The 17,148-nt window shown below is 42.6% G+C and overlaps 1 protein-coding gene across 8 annotated transcripts in view; it reads left to right on the forward strand.

Moving 5' to 3' along the window:
• ST3GAL4 (ST3 beta-galactoside alpha-2,3-sialyltransferase 4) overlaps nt 1-17,148 on the forward strand; it is a 118,349-nt gene that overhangs the window by 31,990 nt on the left and 69,211 nt on the right. Inside the window, exons 5-6 of one of the 8 annotated variants that reach the window (XM_072611550.1) lie at nt 7,655-7,765; nt 9,236-9,630. The exons of the other annotated variants lie outside the window; for them this stretch is intronic. Of the exons in view, the coding sequence (XP_072467651.1) occupies nt 7,655-7,765; nt 9,236-9,502 (378 nt within the window). The 3' untranslated portion in view covers nt 9,503-9,630. Of the gene's footprint in view, nt 1-7,654; nt 7,766-9,235; nt 9,631-17,148 lie in introns of those variants that run through there. 8 annotated transcript variants of the gene reach the window in all.

Here is a 17,148-nt window from a genome sequence, read left to right on the forward strand (position 1 = left end):
GGAGCTTCCCCATGTCTTGCAGTGTTTTGTTGTTTCACTTCAAGCTTCTGGCAGACCTTAGTGGCTTCAAGGGTGGGGAACCTGTGGCCTTAAGGTTGCACATGGTCCTCTAGGTCCTCAAGTGCAGCCCTTTAAATCCAAACTTCACGAAACAAATCCTTTTATTAATGGGATTTGTTCTGTAAAGTTTGAATTCATTTAAAGGGCTGTACTTGAAGACCTAGAGGGCCACTTGCAGCCTCGAGACCACAGGTTCCTCACCCCTGCCTTAGCCCTTCCTTCCTTTTTTGGCGCCTTCAGAGAGGTTAAAATCACCAAAGTGGATCACTGAGCTCTCAAAGCCAGGAAGCAAAATCGGCGGACCACATACCTGTCATACCCAAACATGTGGGTGAGAAAAATTGGCCAAATGCCCATTCTGTCTCTCCTCCCACCCAGTGAGCCAGTGTTTAAGGAAAAGTACAGTGATTGGATCCCTTGAAGAGAGCAGCCATGTGGAGGATTCCTTAACAGCTGTACTGTATCAGTTTCCATCCTCACTTGCAGGAGAGGCTCTAGCTACAATCTGCATCAACCAAACTTTTGTTTGCACTGATAGCTCCTTCCTCAGACCTTACCCCCTTTGTCAGAGTGATTGTATTTCATTTGACTTGCGGTGAATAGGGATGAGTTGTGGCTCACTCACTCTCTTAGGGATTAGGCCTGGCAAGATAAGCCTCAGTCCACAGAAAGTGTGTGGCAGCCTCGGTCGGTATCCTGTCTCTCTTTTCTCTGTGTGGGGGGCCCATTTTGCATATCGGCTCTCTCTTACCTAGTCTCTAAGTAATTCTCGGTGCTCCTTCCTCATAAATGGTGAATTTAAGAGCATTGCGTGAGCTGCTCTCTATTCACACCTACACTACTGGCCTTTCCCTGAAGGACATCTGCCAGCCTGAGTCATGATTATGTTTATGTTGCCCATTTATCTCTTTCTGTGAATCCCTCAGTTTCCTGGTGATGGCAGAAATGGACAGTGGCTTCTTCTTGTGTCCAGGAGCAGACTGACATCTGTATGGGATCATCAGGAGGAGCAGTGAAATAGTGGTGGACAGTGTCAGGATAGGGGGCTTAACAAGTTGGGGGCTGGGGAGGAGCTCGGTCCAAAATTTCCCTCCTCTCCCTCTGAGTACTCTGAATCCTTTTTCTTAGCTCTCTGTTGGACTGAGTCTGTTTGACTTCTGTGGTCCTGATGTCAGGGCCTTGTCACAGGACCTAGATTGGGCTTCAGTCTCTTTTTTCTCCATTAATTCCTTCTATTTTACTTTTTGGGCTTCTGTGTACTTTCAGGCTTTCTGATTCTAAACTGAGCTGACCTGTGGAGTGTTTCAGTTGTACATTCAATCTCTATACATTCTCCTCTTAACCTCAAGAGCATAGTCAAGGATCATAGTAATCTAATGTATGATAAACCCAGAAATCCAGGCTTTTGGAACAAAAATTCATTATTTAACAAAAACTGCTGGAAAACTGGAAAACAGTATGACAGACACTAGGTGAAGACCAGTATCTCAAACTGTATACCAAGGTAAGGTCAAAATGGGTATATGATTTACACGTAAAGGGTGATAGACAAGCAAATTAGGAGAGCATGGAATAATTTATTTGTCAGATCTGTGGATAAAGGAAGAATTTAGGACCAAAGGAAATATAAGAGCATTACAAAATGTAAAAGTTTTTACACAAACAAAACCAGTGCATCCAAAATTAAAAGGAAAGCAGAAAACTGCGGGGAAATTTTGCAATAAGTATCTCTGATAAAGGCCTCATTTCTCAAATATATAGAGAATTGAATCAGATTTATAAAAATACAAGTTATTCTCCAATTGATAAATGGTCAAAGAATATAAACAGTTTTCAGATGAAGAAGTCAAAGCTATCTATAGTCATGAAAAAATGCTCTAAATTACTATTGATTAGAGAAATGCAAATTAAAACAACGCAGAGGTACCACCTCATCCCTATCAGATTGGCTAAATGTTGGAGGGAAAGTGGGAAAATTGGAATACTAATGCATTGTTGGTGGAGCTGAAAACTGTTCCAACCATTCTGGAGAGCAATTTGGAAAACTGTGCCCAAATAGCTATAAAACTTTGCATACCCTTTGATCCAGCAATACCACTAACAGGTTCATATCTCAAAGACATGAAAAAATACCAATTTGTACAAAAATATTTGTAGCAACTCTTTTTTGTGGAAATTCAGAATTGGAAATCAAAGGGATGCTCATCAATTGGGGAACAACTAAACCAACTGTGGTATGTGATTGTGATAGAATATTATTGTGCTATATGAAATGATAAGCAGGGTGATTTCAGAAAAAAACATGGAAAGACTCACATAAACTGATGTATAGTGAAGTGAACAGAACCAGGAGAATGCTGTCCCCAGTAACAGCAATATTATATAATGAAGAACTGTGAACAACTTAGCTAAATTCAGCAATGTAGTGATTCACGACAGTCCCAAAGGACTCATGATGAGGCATGCTGTCTGCCTCCACAGAAAGCACTGATACTGTTTGAATACAGAATGAAGCATGCTGTTTTCTCCTTTTTGTACCTTCTTTCTTTCTTTTTTTCTTTCTTTTTCAAATCTTCTTGTACAAAATGACTAATAGAAATGTTACGTGATTGCACAGGTATAAGCTATATCAGATTGCTCATCATCTCAGGGAGGGGAGGGAGGGATAGAATTTGGAACTCAAAACTCTAAAAAGAAAGCAAATATTTAAAAAAATTGTTTTAACATGTAATTGGGGAAAAAATAAAAAAGATAGATAGATAAATGAAAGTATAGACAAGGACAAGGTAGAGAGAATGGAGTTCTTAGAACTTACGAATCAGGAGAGAACCAAGGACCTGATATCTTCCTTTGTTTCTGATAAGTATTGCAGGAACACTGTTTCAAAGGGGATCAGGCAGCCCCTGGGCAATTGTGGTTTAGGGGAAAGGGAGGGAATTTGGAAGGGAGTTTCCAGAAACTGAAATCTTGAGTAAGTCATTAAGACCAGGCAAGATCAAAGAAAATGACCCCCTCTCAGTTAAGAGATGATGAGAACACCTGCCTGTCCTCTATGGTTAGTCTTTTCCTTGCCTTCACTTTGGCCTGTGGGAGTTAATTCGGGTAGCAGGAAGGAATGAGCTGCCAGCCGACAAGCCTGAGTTGGCTCTGGAGCTGTTTGGGATGGGCTGGGGGATGAAGCTGCTGAGCCAGGAACACCTGTGCCAGCAATGGGAAATGCCCCCAGGGCCAACTCAGCTTAGCTTTGGAGTCAGCTTCTACAAAACTCCTGACCTTCCCCATGAATTCCCCATGCAGCCATGTACTCAGGAGGTCTGGGACTCAAGGCTAAATCACAAGGTGGTAGATGGATGATGGAGATGGGAGGGATTTTAGCATAACAAGACTGAAACTTCAGAGCTCATGATTTGTAGGGGAATTGAAGGTTGACAGTAAACATACACATGGGGAGCAAGGTGATGCAGTGGATAGAGTGCTGGGACTGAAGTTGGGAAGACATCTTCCTGAATTCAAATTTGGCCTTAGATACGAATTGTGTGACTAGTTACTTAACCCTGTTTGCCTCAGCTTCCTCATCTATAAAATGAGCTGGAGAAGCAAATGGAAACCACTCCAGTATCTTTGCCAAGAAAACCTCAAATGGGATCACAAGGAGAGGGTCAGGAAGAATGAAACACGACTGAGATGACTGAACAACAAAAAAAAAAATGTAAAATTTCCATCCCCTGAAAGCAATGAATGAGTTTGAGCCTGAATGTCCCAGAGCTAAAATTTGTTTCCCATCTCAGTACTAGGGCTTCTAGGCATTCTGTCTTCCCATCCAGGAGGGATGATTCCCCTGTCTTTCTGTACAGTCTCTTACATAGCACTCAGTCACAGAGAACTTTTTGGAATTTGATCTGGCTCTCAGCCACCACCATCCTCCCACCATGGAGGCCAGAAGCAATATTTGAGTTTGGAATTAGGACAGGCCTGCGCAACCTGTGGCCTGAAGGGTGATTACTGCCTTTGGGCCTCTTGGGGCATGCCAAAGGATTTAGGGCAGCCCCAAAAATTGTAGAGGAAAACATCCTTTACATGTAGAGCCACAAGTGGCCAGGTACAGGTTTTGCAGGTCTGTATTAAGAGAAGAGCTAGCTTAAATGAAATGCTTTTATTAACAGTGATACAGTGGTGTCAGCCATGATTTTAGATCAGTACCATTGTCTTTCTATACCCATAACAGCTAGCTAGGGTTGGGTTCTTTCTCCTTTGCTTACTTATTTTTATTTTGTTTTTAGCAGCTATTGTTATCATCAAGTTCTAGTCTAAAGGTATAGGGAATGATGCCCCAAGCCTCAAGTCCTTCTCACTGTTATTTTCTGAGTTCTGTCTCAGGGCCCAATCTTGAGCACTCCTCTCCACCCCTGAACCACAGCTGGGGCCCCAGTCATACGGTCCCACAAATGCTCTTGCTCCCTGTAGTCCCCTGGTGCCTGAATACTGTTGTGTCTTTTGCAGCTGACATGTATTTATTGTATAAATCTTCAACATGTGTGCTGCAGAGAGTGCTGTTGACCTTCTTTAAGCTTATTCTCTTAGCATTTTGGCCTTTATCTGAGTGTAGGCCAGGAGGTTGTGGAGGAGTGACTCTGAATTGTGCCATGATGATGAATTTTCCATTGCCTCAAATGGAGTGTATCCAATTGTTTTAGGTTTGAGAAGGCACTTCCTTTAAGGGGAGCCAGATGATCTGGTGAAGCAAACCTGGATCAGTGGCTTCTGTTTACTCTTTCTGTTTGGACTTAACAAACATTTGCATTAAGTGCCTGCTTGGTGAAAGGTATTGTGTTTGGCTGTGGTATAACAGAGATGAAAAGCAATACAGTCCCTTCCTTCAAACTTAATCTGGACAGGATAAAGAGAATAGGGTTCTTAGGACCTCAGAATTAGAAGCAGAGCAGCACCAGGGACATGGTCTCTTCCTTTGTTTCTGATAGCGGTGGCAGGAAGCTTGTGGCAGGTGCTTGGGAGGGGCATTATGGAACCCACCCCTAACTGAGGCTTGAGCGCATGGTTGAGGAAAGGAAGGAAGAGAAGGAGGTTGTCAAAATGTCTGTTACACACAGATAAGGTTAAGGGAGAGTTCCAAATGATAAGAGAAATTTGAGGTGAAAAAGAGACTGGTAACTTCAATTTTTATAGTGCTCAATTTTTGCTGAGCTTTTTCCTCATAATCACAATGTGACATAGGTAGTAAAGTGGGTTTTGTCCTCATTTTACAGATGAGGACACTGACGTAGACAGAGGTTAAGTGACTTGTCCAGGGTTATACAGCTACTAAGTGTCAGAGCCAGGAATTGAATACAATTCTTCTGACTCCAAATCCAATTCTCTCTTCATGAAGCATAACCAGAAGGATGTAGGGAAGTTTAATTGAAGAAATTGTTACCTGGACTGGTCTTTGAAAAGTAAGGAAAGGTTTAATCACTGGAAATGTGGTAGGAAAATGTTGTGGCCATGGTGGATGACTCTTGTGAACGTAGAGGTCCAAGGGGTTGCAGTGAGGTAGAGAAGAACTAGGAGTTGTGGGTGGTGAGAATGTGTGTCTAAGTGGCACTTATGACAGTTATGAGTATGACAGGCAGGTGAGATCCCTCCTCCACTAGACTTCTTTTGGATTTGTCACTATATTGTCAAAAATGAGGAGCATTCCCACCCCCTTCCTCCCACTGGGGAAGTGGTGCTTTGGCCATACAGTTTCTGGTAAGCTTACTCTGCCCCATGGAAAGATCTTGATCATACTAGCTTCTCTAGGACAGTCTGCTACCATCTGAGTTGCCATGTAAATCTCTTGTCACCTCTCAACATCTGACAACTTTCTGACCTCCCTGGAGACCTGTAGGGGCCATCCATTAGGTAGGTATACCAGGGAGAAGCCTGGCATGGTTTCTGTAGAATTGGTCTTCATCACCTGTGCTCCCTGATTTAGCCTCCGATTTGACAGGTAACAAGCAGGCCCCATTCTGGGACAGCGGCTCGGAGAGCTGCAATTCTGATGCGTCCTATTTAGCACTTGTCAGCATCATTCATCCAAAATAAATGCTGTTATCATTTGGGAGCACGGTGGCAGTTGATAAATAGGAGAGCTAAAAAAACGCCACACCCACACAAATCAGGAATGTGCAGTTCCTCCCAGGTTTGGAACTTAATTTTCTTTTCTAGCTGCTCCTTGGTACCATAGTTGGCAAGATAGCCAACTTGATTCTCTGATCGCAACCTGGGGAGACTGAAACGGGGGGAGGTGTGCAGGTGTGGGGACAGTGAGGGAGGGGGCATATTCAGCCCGACAGTGTGTACTCATTCAGCAATTTCATGTTCCTGCGCTGTGGGTGGAGCCAGTACTTTCAGGTCTGAGTAGAGGCTCTCAGGTAGCCCTCTAAGGTAGAGGCAGAGAGAAAGGAAGTATGACAGAGGCCGTAGCTCAGTTATACCTCAGGTAATCAAGGGGAAAACCTCATTTTGTATCTTGAATCTGGGACCCCAAAGGGTTTGATAGAGTGATGCTTTACCGCACAAGTTATTGCAGTGAGGAATTGAAATCAGTCATGATCGTTTGGTACTTTCCCCCAGGGATAGAAACATCTGAAACTGGGAGCACTTTAGGATCTTCCCAGAGTTGGGCTTCCTGGTACCCTGGTGATTGAGGCCCATCATTAACAACAGATTTATGATATGGACCAGCCCAAAACTCTGATCTTTGATGAGTTGGTGGGGATAGACTTTTCTTGGCTGGAAGTGGAAAACAATTCAATCTGTGCTATAGGATTCCAGTGATTTTGGCTCTTTGAATTGATGTGACCACAGAATTTCAGACCTTATTCATGAATGGGAAACAGGATAGCTCAGAAATGTTAACCCAAGAGTCCGGTTGGGATGGTAAAAGAAAGTAAGAGTAATAACTTAACATCTACATAGCACTTTAAGGTTTGCAATGTGCTTTACAAATAATCTCATGCAATCCTCTCAACCACCTAATGAAGTAGGTGCTGTTATTATCATATATAGGAAACTGAGACAGAGAGAGATATTAAGTGGCTGGGCCAGGGTCACACAGCTAGAAAGCGCCTGAGTAAAATTCAGACTTAGGTCTTCCTGACTCTAAGGCCAGCACTCTGTTGACTATACCATCTAGCTCACAAGTTATAGTTTGCTTACTGGTGGTATTTACAGTAAATACAATTCACACAGGTGCCAACAGATAGCTATACCCCACAGAAAAACCAAAAGGCCTTTAATTTTCTTGCTTCCTTAAATTGAAAGATTCAGAAAACTTGTATTTATTGTTGCATCCTGCTCAAAACCCAGACACGTGTATGTTCATGTTTTACTAGGATAAAACTCCTGCTATGGTGTCTGAAAAGCAGTCTACATTTAGCTTAAGGCCAGGTTGTATCCACTGCTGCTGCTGCTGGCTCAGTGGCCAGTGTTTCAGACCTAGGGTTGTAGGAAGTGGGGGAGGAGGGAGGTCTCCTGCATTAGGCAAGGGAGCCTTCTAGTCAGGTCCAGCGTCTCTTGCTCCAGCCTGTTCACTGCTCATTCTGCCGCTTTGTAGTTGGACGACCTCTACCTGATTGCCATCTGCCATCGACGGGGAATCAAGTCCCTACGAGAGCTCACTGGGGAACATTTACCCCTGCTCAAGAACATCTTACAAGAGGGTCAGGTGAGCCACCCCAAGGGCCACACCCAGGCCTGTTCCTCACTGGGCTAGAATGGTATCAGAAATTTATTGGGCTCTTCATCCTCTTCTTCAGATCGCTTCTCCTGCCCTTCCCAAGAGTTTCTCAGGAGCCCACCACAGGAAAATCCTTAGTGTGTCACTCTTAGAATAAACTTAACTGGCCATAAGTGGAGCCTTCTGCACCAGCCACACTGGCCTTTTTCCTTGTCTGATCATTCCTACCTACTCACATTGTTTTCTCCACCCTGCTCCCCAGGCCCCATCCAGATGTTTTTTTCCTCCCCCTGGGAGACAGGCAGGATTAAGTGACTTGCCCAGAGACACAGCTGGTAAGTGTCAGAGTCCAGATTTGAACTCAGGTCCTCCTGACTTCAGGGCTGGTGCTGTATCCACTGTGCCACCTAGCTGCCCCTCCCATCCAGATTCTAATAGTCTTTCAAGGGCTAGTTCACATTCTCCTTTTCTGTTAAGCTGTCCAGGACCACATTGTTCAAATTCTTCTGTTAGGTTTTGCCTACATCACATGGGAAGACTGTCTCATGCAGAGCCTGGTACTGATCCCTACAGCCAGAAGCTCTGATCATGTTTTGGTGTCTCACCCTTTTGTCTTCTCTGTTCATCCTGACTCCTAAAATTTGCCCGAGTTGAGAAAGCTTAGTCTCTTCCAGCTGTAAGCATAGGAGACTCGAGGACAGAGTTGGAGGCAATGAGGTAGGAGCAATTTCATAGGAAAGTACCACAGGTGAAGTTACTGTAGATGTGACCACTCCTTGAGTACATTAACTCCCACCTCCTGATTAAAAGTCTGAAGGGCAGTTAAGCATGTAACCAGCAGACTTTCCAGGAGTTGGCAAGAGTTTTTGTTATGGCTTCGCAGCAATTTCTCTTTCCCCTTCCTCTATAGCAAGCCATCTGTCCAAACCTGGACTTACTTAAAACCCACCTCAGCACCAAGGTCTCGAGAGCCAAAGTAAAGGCCTTCCTGCTTTCCAAAGGAGCCAAGTTGAGATTTAACTGGCCTTCAGGGTGCCCTTGCATCCCACAGCCACCTCTCTACCTACCCTCTCCTGCTTAGGCTTTTCTGAATCCTAGGCTGGCCCTGACCTTGTTTTCTTCAAGTTTACAGCCTAAATTGGAGGGTACAGATTTCTCCTGTCTACTCCCTTCCCTGTAACAGTGGAAGGAAAATGTCTGGAGATAATCAGAGAAAAGGGCAGGATGTCAGTCTCAGTAATCTTCAGGAACCAAGAGGCCTTGTCTTTAAGGGGGCTTTCCGTGTTCTGAACAGGACCTTTTCCTCATAAGAAAGTAGACCTGGGGAGAAGGAAATGCTTTTGATAGCAAATTGAGAGAGAATGATTGAGCCTAGGCCTGTGATCCTAGGTGATGTTTTGGGAAAGGAATTTGTGTGGACTCAGAAGTTTTGTCTTTGGAACTCCTTTCTTCTCTCAGGAGGCCATCCAGAGGCACTACCAAATGAAGGAGGACCGTCTTCGAGTTTACCTGCACTACCAGCCCTCTTATTACCACCTTCATGTTCACTTCACTGCCCTGGGCTTCGAGGCACCTGGCTCAGGTGTGGAGCGGGCACACCTGCTGGCTGATGTGATTGAGAATCTACAACATGACCCACACTATTACCAGCATCGTACCCTTACTTTTGCCTTGAGGGCTGATGAGCCTCTGCTTAAGCTCTTCCAAGAGACCAAGAAGAGCTGAGGGGCCCACACAGAGGGGCTCTTGTTGGGGAGATGAAGGGAATTTTTATTACCATGTTGGGTTTTTAAAACATCTTTTTGTACTGGTTTGTTCTATGTACCAATTAATAAAGTATCTGGTTCACTAGGCCCAGAGTGACTGAGTGTCCTGGGGACTGGGAGAATAAGAAGATGGGGGCTGATGAGCAGGGTTCTCTTCAGGTAGGTGGGGTAGCCTTATTGAAGGTCATGATGACAGTCTGGGAAAAAGCTTGGATCTACATCAAGCCTGGGGTTGCTATTCATCCCTAGGTCCCTGTTTACTGTACTTAACCTTGATATGGCCTTCTATTCTGAGCAACTCTCCAAGCCTCTGTGGTCTGGAGATTCCCCAGAACAGCCAACTAGGAGATCTTTCTCTAAACAACACTGAATCATCTGAAATCTCCTTCTCACTTCTTTTCTCCAGTGTTTGGTTTACCCACTGCCCTTTCCTGCTCCCTTGGTGAGACGTGGGAGTTAGTGAGGTGGAGGTAGGGAGGAAACTGAAATAAAAATCAGATGATGAAATCCATAAAAGTGTCTATTGTTTGGTTAGCAAATATCTATAAAGTACGTAATACAGTGAAAGCATTGTCAACAAATTATATATGTATGTATATAGTGAGAGAGAGAGAGGTGTATGTATATCAGTATAGCTAAATATACAGCAATATCCAGTGAAGCAACATATCAAAATGATCACATATCAATTAAATCTGGAAGCATTGAGGGGATACAAGGTCAAGGAGTGATTGGTGTATTTCGTTTTGGTTCTTTTTGGTGGAAGAGATTGTCTTCATTTATAGAATCTGAATTTTAGCACTGGAAGGAAGCTTGAGATCACCTACTCCAAGTCCCTTCTTTCCAGTGAGTGTATTTCTTTATGCCCGCCTTGGTTGCTTACCATCTCACCAAGGCTGAAGCCCTGGTCTTCAGAAAACAGAAAAACAGAAATATAAGGACAATTGAAGGTATCTTGTGAGGGAAAGACCCCAGGGCATCTAGCCTGGGATTGTAACCAGGGAGGTCTGATAAGGCCCTGAGAGGTCCAAGCTGTCAACTTGACTGCCACCATAATTGGACCAGCAAAATGACTGTATCTCTGCCAATCCCTTTAAGTTCTAGGGATTTGATAAGATAGAGGGAAAACTATTTCCTTAGGTGACTACAAAGGCATCATGGCAGGTAACACCTTAAACAGAGAGCAAATAGGCTGCAAATCTGGGCCTGTCCCATGCCTGATTAGGACCCCAACCAAGCAGTCCTGCCAGCTCAGTCAGCAGCTAGTGCTGAAGACTTTGGGCTGTGAGGTTGAGTTCCTGGCCACTCTCTGTTTCTGGGTGTACTGCCCAGGGCTTATTTACTCCAAATCCATTGGGAGAGAATAGGCTCTTTCTCCTTTTTCCTTCTCCGGAAATCTGAGAACACTACTACTTCAGACTCAACTTAGCTCCCCAAAACCTGCCGCAGCAGCTGATGGATGAGCCAATCAGGGTCGAAGTTTCAAGTTGAGGTACTAGGAGTGACTACATGAAAGATTTCTAGTTAATATAGTGAATTGAAATTTGTTGCATGAGCAGCAAGAAAAAGCCCATTAGTAATGAATACAGTTCACAGCAGCTATTGGACAGGCAGCCTAGCCATATGTCTGACTGAGTCCTAGACATGGAGCTAGTTCCTGCCTTTGGGAAATTCATGATCTAATAGAAAGCTGCTGTGTGTGTGTGTGTGTGTGTGTGTGTACATGCTCATAGCAGCTAGTACAGGTATTAGATGAGGAAACCAAGGCTCTTTAGAAAGGTCAAGTGATTTGCTTAAGACCATACAGCTAGGTTTGAATCTAAAGCTGATGATTCCAAATCCAAGATTCTACAATACCATACTTCCTACCTCATTGTGCTCTACAACTAAAATATTGGGGCACAGGGCAACTGGAAAAGGGAATTGGAAATGCCCTCTGACAGGACCACTATAAAGCACTGGATAACTCAAAGGGGTCTCTTAACTTTTCAGAGGAGAGACATTGTTAATACCCCTCAAGGGCTAGATGAAAAAGTACTGACATAGTGTTCTTTTACTGACGCAGGTTTGTACAGGGTGATTGCATAGAGTTGCAACTGTGACCCTGGGCTTAAGCCTTTATCACAGTTGCAAGATTAAATCCTCTCTAGCCAGCTTTATACAAAGTACAAGGAAAGGGAAGTCAAGCAAAGAATCTTTATCTCTAAAGGAAAAGCTGGAACTGGGAGAAACTGATTTCTGACAAACAGTTCAACAGAAACACCAAGTCTAGGATTTTTACTTTCTTTCTGTGTGTTTCTCTGTCTCTCTCTGTTTCTCTCTCTCTGTGTCTATCTCTGTTTCTGTGTGTCTCTGTCTGCCTGCCTCTCTGTCTTTGTCTCTCTCTCTGTCTTTGTCTCTCTCTCTCTCTCTCTCTCTCTCTCTCTCTCTCTCTCTCTCTCTCTCAACTGATACAGGATTTGAACTTTTCAAGTTGATTGGTACTCAAATGGATATGTGATTGACCTAAATACCACCCATTCCTGCCTACCCTTCCTGTGTGACTTGTCCAAGAAAGTCCTTCCATAACTTAGCCACAGAAGCTCCATAGAAAGTGATGGAGGCTTTCCAGTATTTCTCTTGACATTGTGAGGTTAATAGTGGACACTCAGGCTGTCCTGCCATCCCTTGCCCATGCTGTGGGATCAGCTCATCTTCTTTCACTAATCTTTATTTCTGTGTTGGCTCTCTTAGCTCCTATTCCTTGGAGTTCCTCATTGTTTATATATTATAATCTGCTCACACTCCCTGTACTCCTCTCCATTGACTCCTGTGTGAGACTATTGTGTTCTGTATTTCCCAGCCATACAATAGTACTGGTAAAATATTGGTATTAAAAAGATGGACTTCTGTTTCTGGAAGGAAGTTTGGATTTATTAAAGAAGCTTTGCAATTTCCTGAAGGCAGTCCCTCCTGCCCTTCCCCTCCTGTTCAATCTAAGTGCCTGCCTCCTCCATAGAAGATGTGGTGGGCAGCAGTTATGTTATTGGCCTGTAAATCAATTTCCTGTTTAACGAAATTGGTTTATAGTTCAGTAATATGACTTCTGTCCACCACACCTACTGTAGAAAAGGCAGGGACTACAGCTCATTTGAGGCAAACACTAGTTTTGAATTATTCTTAGGATGGTAGGCCATCGATTGGGAAATGGCTAAACATTGTGTAAAACTTGAGTGTAAAGACATATTATTACACCATAAAAGGTAATGACTGAAGAATTCAGAGAAGGAAGAATTATATGAACTGATTAAAAAGTAAAGGAAGCAAAACTAGAAAAACTCATGATGGCAACAAGATAGAAGGAAAGGACAATAAACAAAACCCCAAACAATATCCAACAATGATGACCAAGCTTGAGCCCAAGGAAGAATGAGAAAATGCACCTCCATCTCTTCCTTGCAGAAATGGGGAACTACAGTGAGAAACATCGCATACACTGTCAGACTTAGCTGATGTCCTGGCTAGTTTTTTTTCTGAACTGCTTTTCCCCTCTCTTTTTTATGCTATGTTAAATGGGCAGACTTGCTGGATATGGGTAAGAAAATACATTAAATATGAAAATGATATAAAAATAAAAGATATCAATAAAAATTGTAAAAACAAACAGCAGGGAGCAGGGCCCCAGATTCAAAATTCTTTCTCAGATCTGGCCCTGGGAAGATAAGGAGCCCCCAAATTAACAAACTGCCCTGTTCCTCTTTAAGCACACTCAAATCACAGTTTGGATCCCTTACTAATAGAAAGTGACATGATGGGATCAGAGATGTTTCTTGAAGCTTTTCCATTCCCCTGCCTCTAGAAAGGATTTCACTCTGATCAAGGGCAGTAGACCTTAACTGAACTCTTTAGACCAGATCAAACAAATCCCTTCGTATTCTTCACTGAGAAAACCAAGCCAGCTTTCTGAGAAATTAAAGACATTTAAATGCCAGGACCATTCAGCTTTCTATTGCTGTCAAATACATCAGACACCAAGAGGAAGTAGGAACTCAGGTTTATTGCCTACCGTTTTCCCCTTTATCACCCACAATCTTGTAATGATCTGATATTTCAATTTTTATCATCCTATAAGAACTATTTTAATCTATTGACAAACCCCATTATTGAATTCCAACTGGGCTGACTAGGCACTGTGAAGGGACTGGATCTCTGAATTCCCTTGCAGTTCTATATCTCTGATCTTATAAAGCTTTGGATATAGAGATGGTTTCTGCCCTTGGGAAACTTTGGATGAGGCTCTTCAGAGAGGTGATTTGCCCAAGATTGTATAGCTAGATTTGAACCTAAGCGCCTAAAGATTCCAAAACTAGGACTCTTCTGTGTACCATACTTCCTATCTCATTTATCATTATACTGTATATCTGAAATCTCGTTTCCTAACCCAGACTGCCATGTTACCCATCTTGAGGAATTGAAGGACCATAGTTCATATCCCAGCTCTGTTACTAGTTATTGCCAGTGTGACCTTGATTGAGTAAGGCATTTTTCCTCTCTAGGCCTTAGCAACCTCATCAGAAAGATGAGGGGGTTGGACTTGACCTCTGAGATTCCCAAGTCTATGATCCTATGTTTGTATGAGGCAACTAAACCTGACATCCAACTTTAAATCTCCAGAAAGCTAAAGACTTTCTGAAATTCTACCCTATACAACCAATTATGCAAGTCCAGCAACCCTCCTCCTCCACTTCCTCATTAATTTGTTTTTCCTTTATTTCTGTATATGAGGAAGAGCTGTTTGTGGTTTTCTTTAGTAGTGTTCAACTGTATTCCCTCAACATCTTTCCCCTATCTTAGAGCATAAGCATTTTGAGATGAGGAATTATGTTTATAACTGCTGGTTGGTTTTTTCTTTTCTTTCCTTTCTTTCTCTTCACTTTCCTTCTTTCCTTCCTTCCTTCCTTCCTTCCTTCCTTCCTTCCTTCCTTCCTTCCTTCCTTCCTTCCTTCCTTCCTTCCTTCCTTCCTTCCTGCCTTCCTTCTTTCCTTCCTTCCTTTCTGCCTTCCTGCCTTCCTTCCTGCCTTCTTTCCAGCATTCACTTTTATAAGATTCTGAGTTCCAAATTTTTTTCTCCCCCCCAAAATGGCATGCAATCTGATATAGGCTATACATGTATAATCATATTAAACATATTTCCACATTAGTCATGTTATAAAAGAAGAATTAGAACAAAAGAGAAAAACCACAAGAAAGAAAAAACAACAAAAAAAGAGAAAATAGTATGCTTTGATCTGCATTCAGACTCCATAGTACTTTCTCTGGAGGTGGATAGCATTTTCCATCATGAGTCTTTTGGAACTGTCTTAGATCATTGTATTGTAGAGAAAAGCTAAGTTCTATCAAAATTGGCCCTTGTATAATGTTGCTGTTACTGTGTTCAATGTTCTCCTGGTTTTGTTCATTCAGCATCAGTTCATGTAAATTTTTCCAGGTTTTTATGAAATCCACCTGCTCATCATTTTTTATAGCACAATAGTATTCCATTATATTCATATACCACAACTTGTTCAGCCATTCCCCGATTGATGGACATCCCCTCAATTTCTAATTCTTTGCCACCACAAAAAGAGTTGCTATAAATATTTTTGTACGTATCAATCCTTTCCCTTTTTCATGATTTCTTTGGGATACAAACCTAAAAGTAGTATTGCTGGATCAAAGGGTATGCCACAGTTTGATTGCCCTTTGGGCATAGTCTAGTTGCTTTTTCTGTCACAAGTCTCTATCCATTCTAGTCCATCCTCCACTTGGCTGTCCAATTGATTTTCCTAAAGCACAGATCTGATCATATCATCCTCTTATTCAACAAACTTCAATGGCTCCCTCTTTCCTGCAGGATCATAAATAAAATATTTTGTTGAACTTTCAAAGTCCTTCAAAACCTGCCCTCTTAATTCCTTCCACATACTCTCCAATCTAGTGACACTGGCCTCCTTGCTGTTCCTTCAACACAATATTCCATGCCCCAATTCCATACATTTTCACTGGCTATCTCCAATGCCTAGAGTTCTCTCCCTCCTCATTTCCACCTCCTGGCTCCCTTCAAGACTCAGCTAAAGTCCAACCTTCTGCAAGAAGCCTTTCCCAGTCCTCCTTAATCTTTATTACTTCCCTCTGAGACCTTTGTCTTGTATCTATTTCTCATTTGTACATAGTTGTTCATGTGTTGTTTCCCCCATTTGACTATGAGTTCCTTGAGAACGGAACTTTGCCCTTCTTTGTGTACCTATCTTTCCATACATTACCTGGCACACAGCAGGTATGTGTACGTAAATTCTAGCTGATTGAGTGTAACTCCTTTGTACAGTTTTCCAATTCCAACACCACTCCCTCCCAGATTCCCCAGCCAGTCCTAGTTTCTTCCTCACATCTGAAGAACAAACAAAGTACATTTTGCTTGTACTCTTCTAGTACTTCCATGTTTGAGCACATCTGAGATCTTATCCAAGTGAGTACTCCAAAAGAATATCCAACAACTTGCATTTGTAGAGCACTTTAGGGTTTGCAAAGCACTTTATATACATTATCTCATTTGATTATTCTAAGGTACAGATCACAACTCATCCCTGATCTCCTCTTATGTACCTCTTGGCCATACCCTTCCATAAATCCTTGTGTAGAGAGAATCTACCTAGTTTGATGGATGACTTCCTCTGGAAATTATAATAATCCCTAGGTGTAGCACTTGTTCTGACAGTCATCCTTTGCTCTCACTACCTGACTGGACCACCTTTTATGTTTTCCCAATCATTCTTTTTTCCACATATCTTTTCTGCTTATCTTTGCATCCAAGTCACTGCTGATTATATTTGACATTCTTGTTACATCTATCTGGCATCTGTCCTTTGCTGTTAGAGTCATCCACAATTTTGACTCTTTGATATCATGTCCCATGATTTACAGAGTATCGCTAGAAACAAGACTGGTGTTTTAAAAAAGATGAGTTTTTGTGTCAGGGAGCAGCTTGAGATCATTGAAAGTGTTGTCAATTTCCCAAGTGCAATCCAGCCCACTCTCTTCCTTCTGTTCAATTCTGGAACTAGGTCATTATCCATCTGCAATGTCTGTCTATGATATATGTAGTGATGCGCCTGCTCAGTGGGGTGCCCAGCCAACTGAATATCATAAGCTGGACAACAGCCATTCTTCATCCACTTTATTTTTCCTGTGTAGACAGTAAGATTTTTGTGCCATACTTTTTTTTTCTACAAGAGACAGGGCTGTTTGGGAGGTAAGAAGAAAATGATTGAAAAGGAGAGTTGATCAGCTTCTCCTATTCACATTACTTTCTACATTGAGGCCTCTAATGGGCAGCTAGGTAGCCCAATGGATAGAGCACTAGGTTTGGAATCAGGTAGACTCATCTTCCTTAGTTCAAATCCAGCATCTAGCTGTGTGACCCTAGCAAGTTACTTAACCCTGTTGGCTTCAGCTTCATCTGTAAATAAACTAGAGAAACAAATGGCAAACTACTCCAGTATCTCGGAGAAATACTGGAAGAAGAAACCCCCAAATAGGGTCGAGAAGAGTCAGGCATGACTGAAATGGCTGAACAACAACAAAGCCCTC

This window comes from Notamacropus eugenii, chromosome 5, assembly GCF_028372415.1.
Source record: "Notamacropus eugenii isolate mMacEug1 chromosome 5, mMacEug1.pri_v2, whole genome shotgun sequence".
NCBI lineage: Eukaryota > Metazoa > Chordata > Mammalia > Diprotodontia > Macropodidae > Notamacropus > Notamacropus eugenii.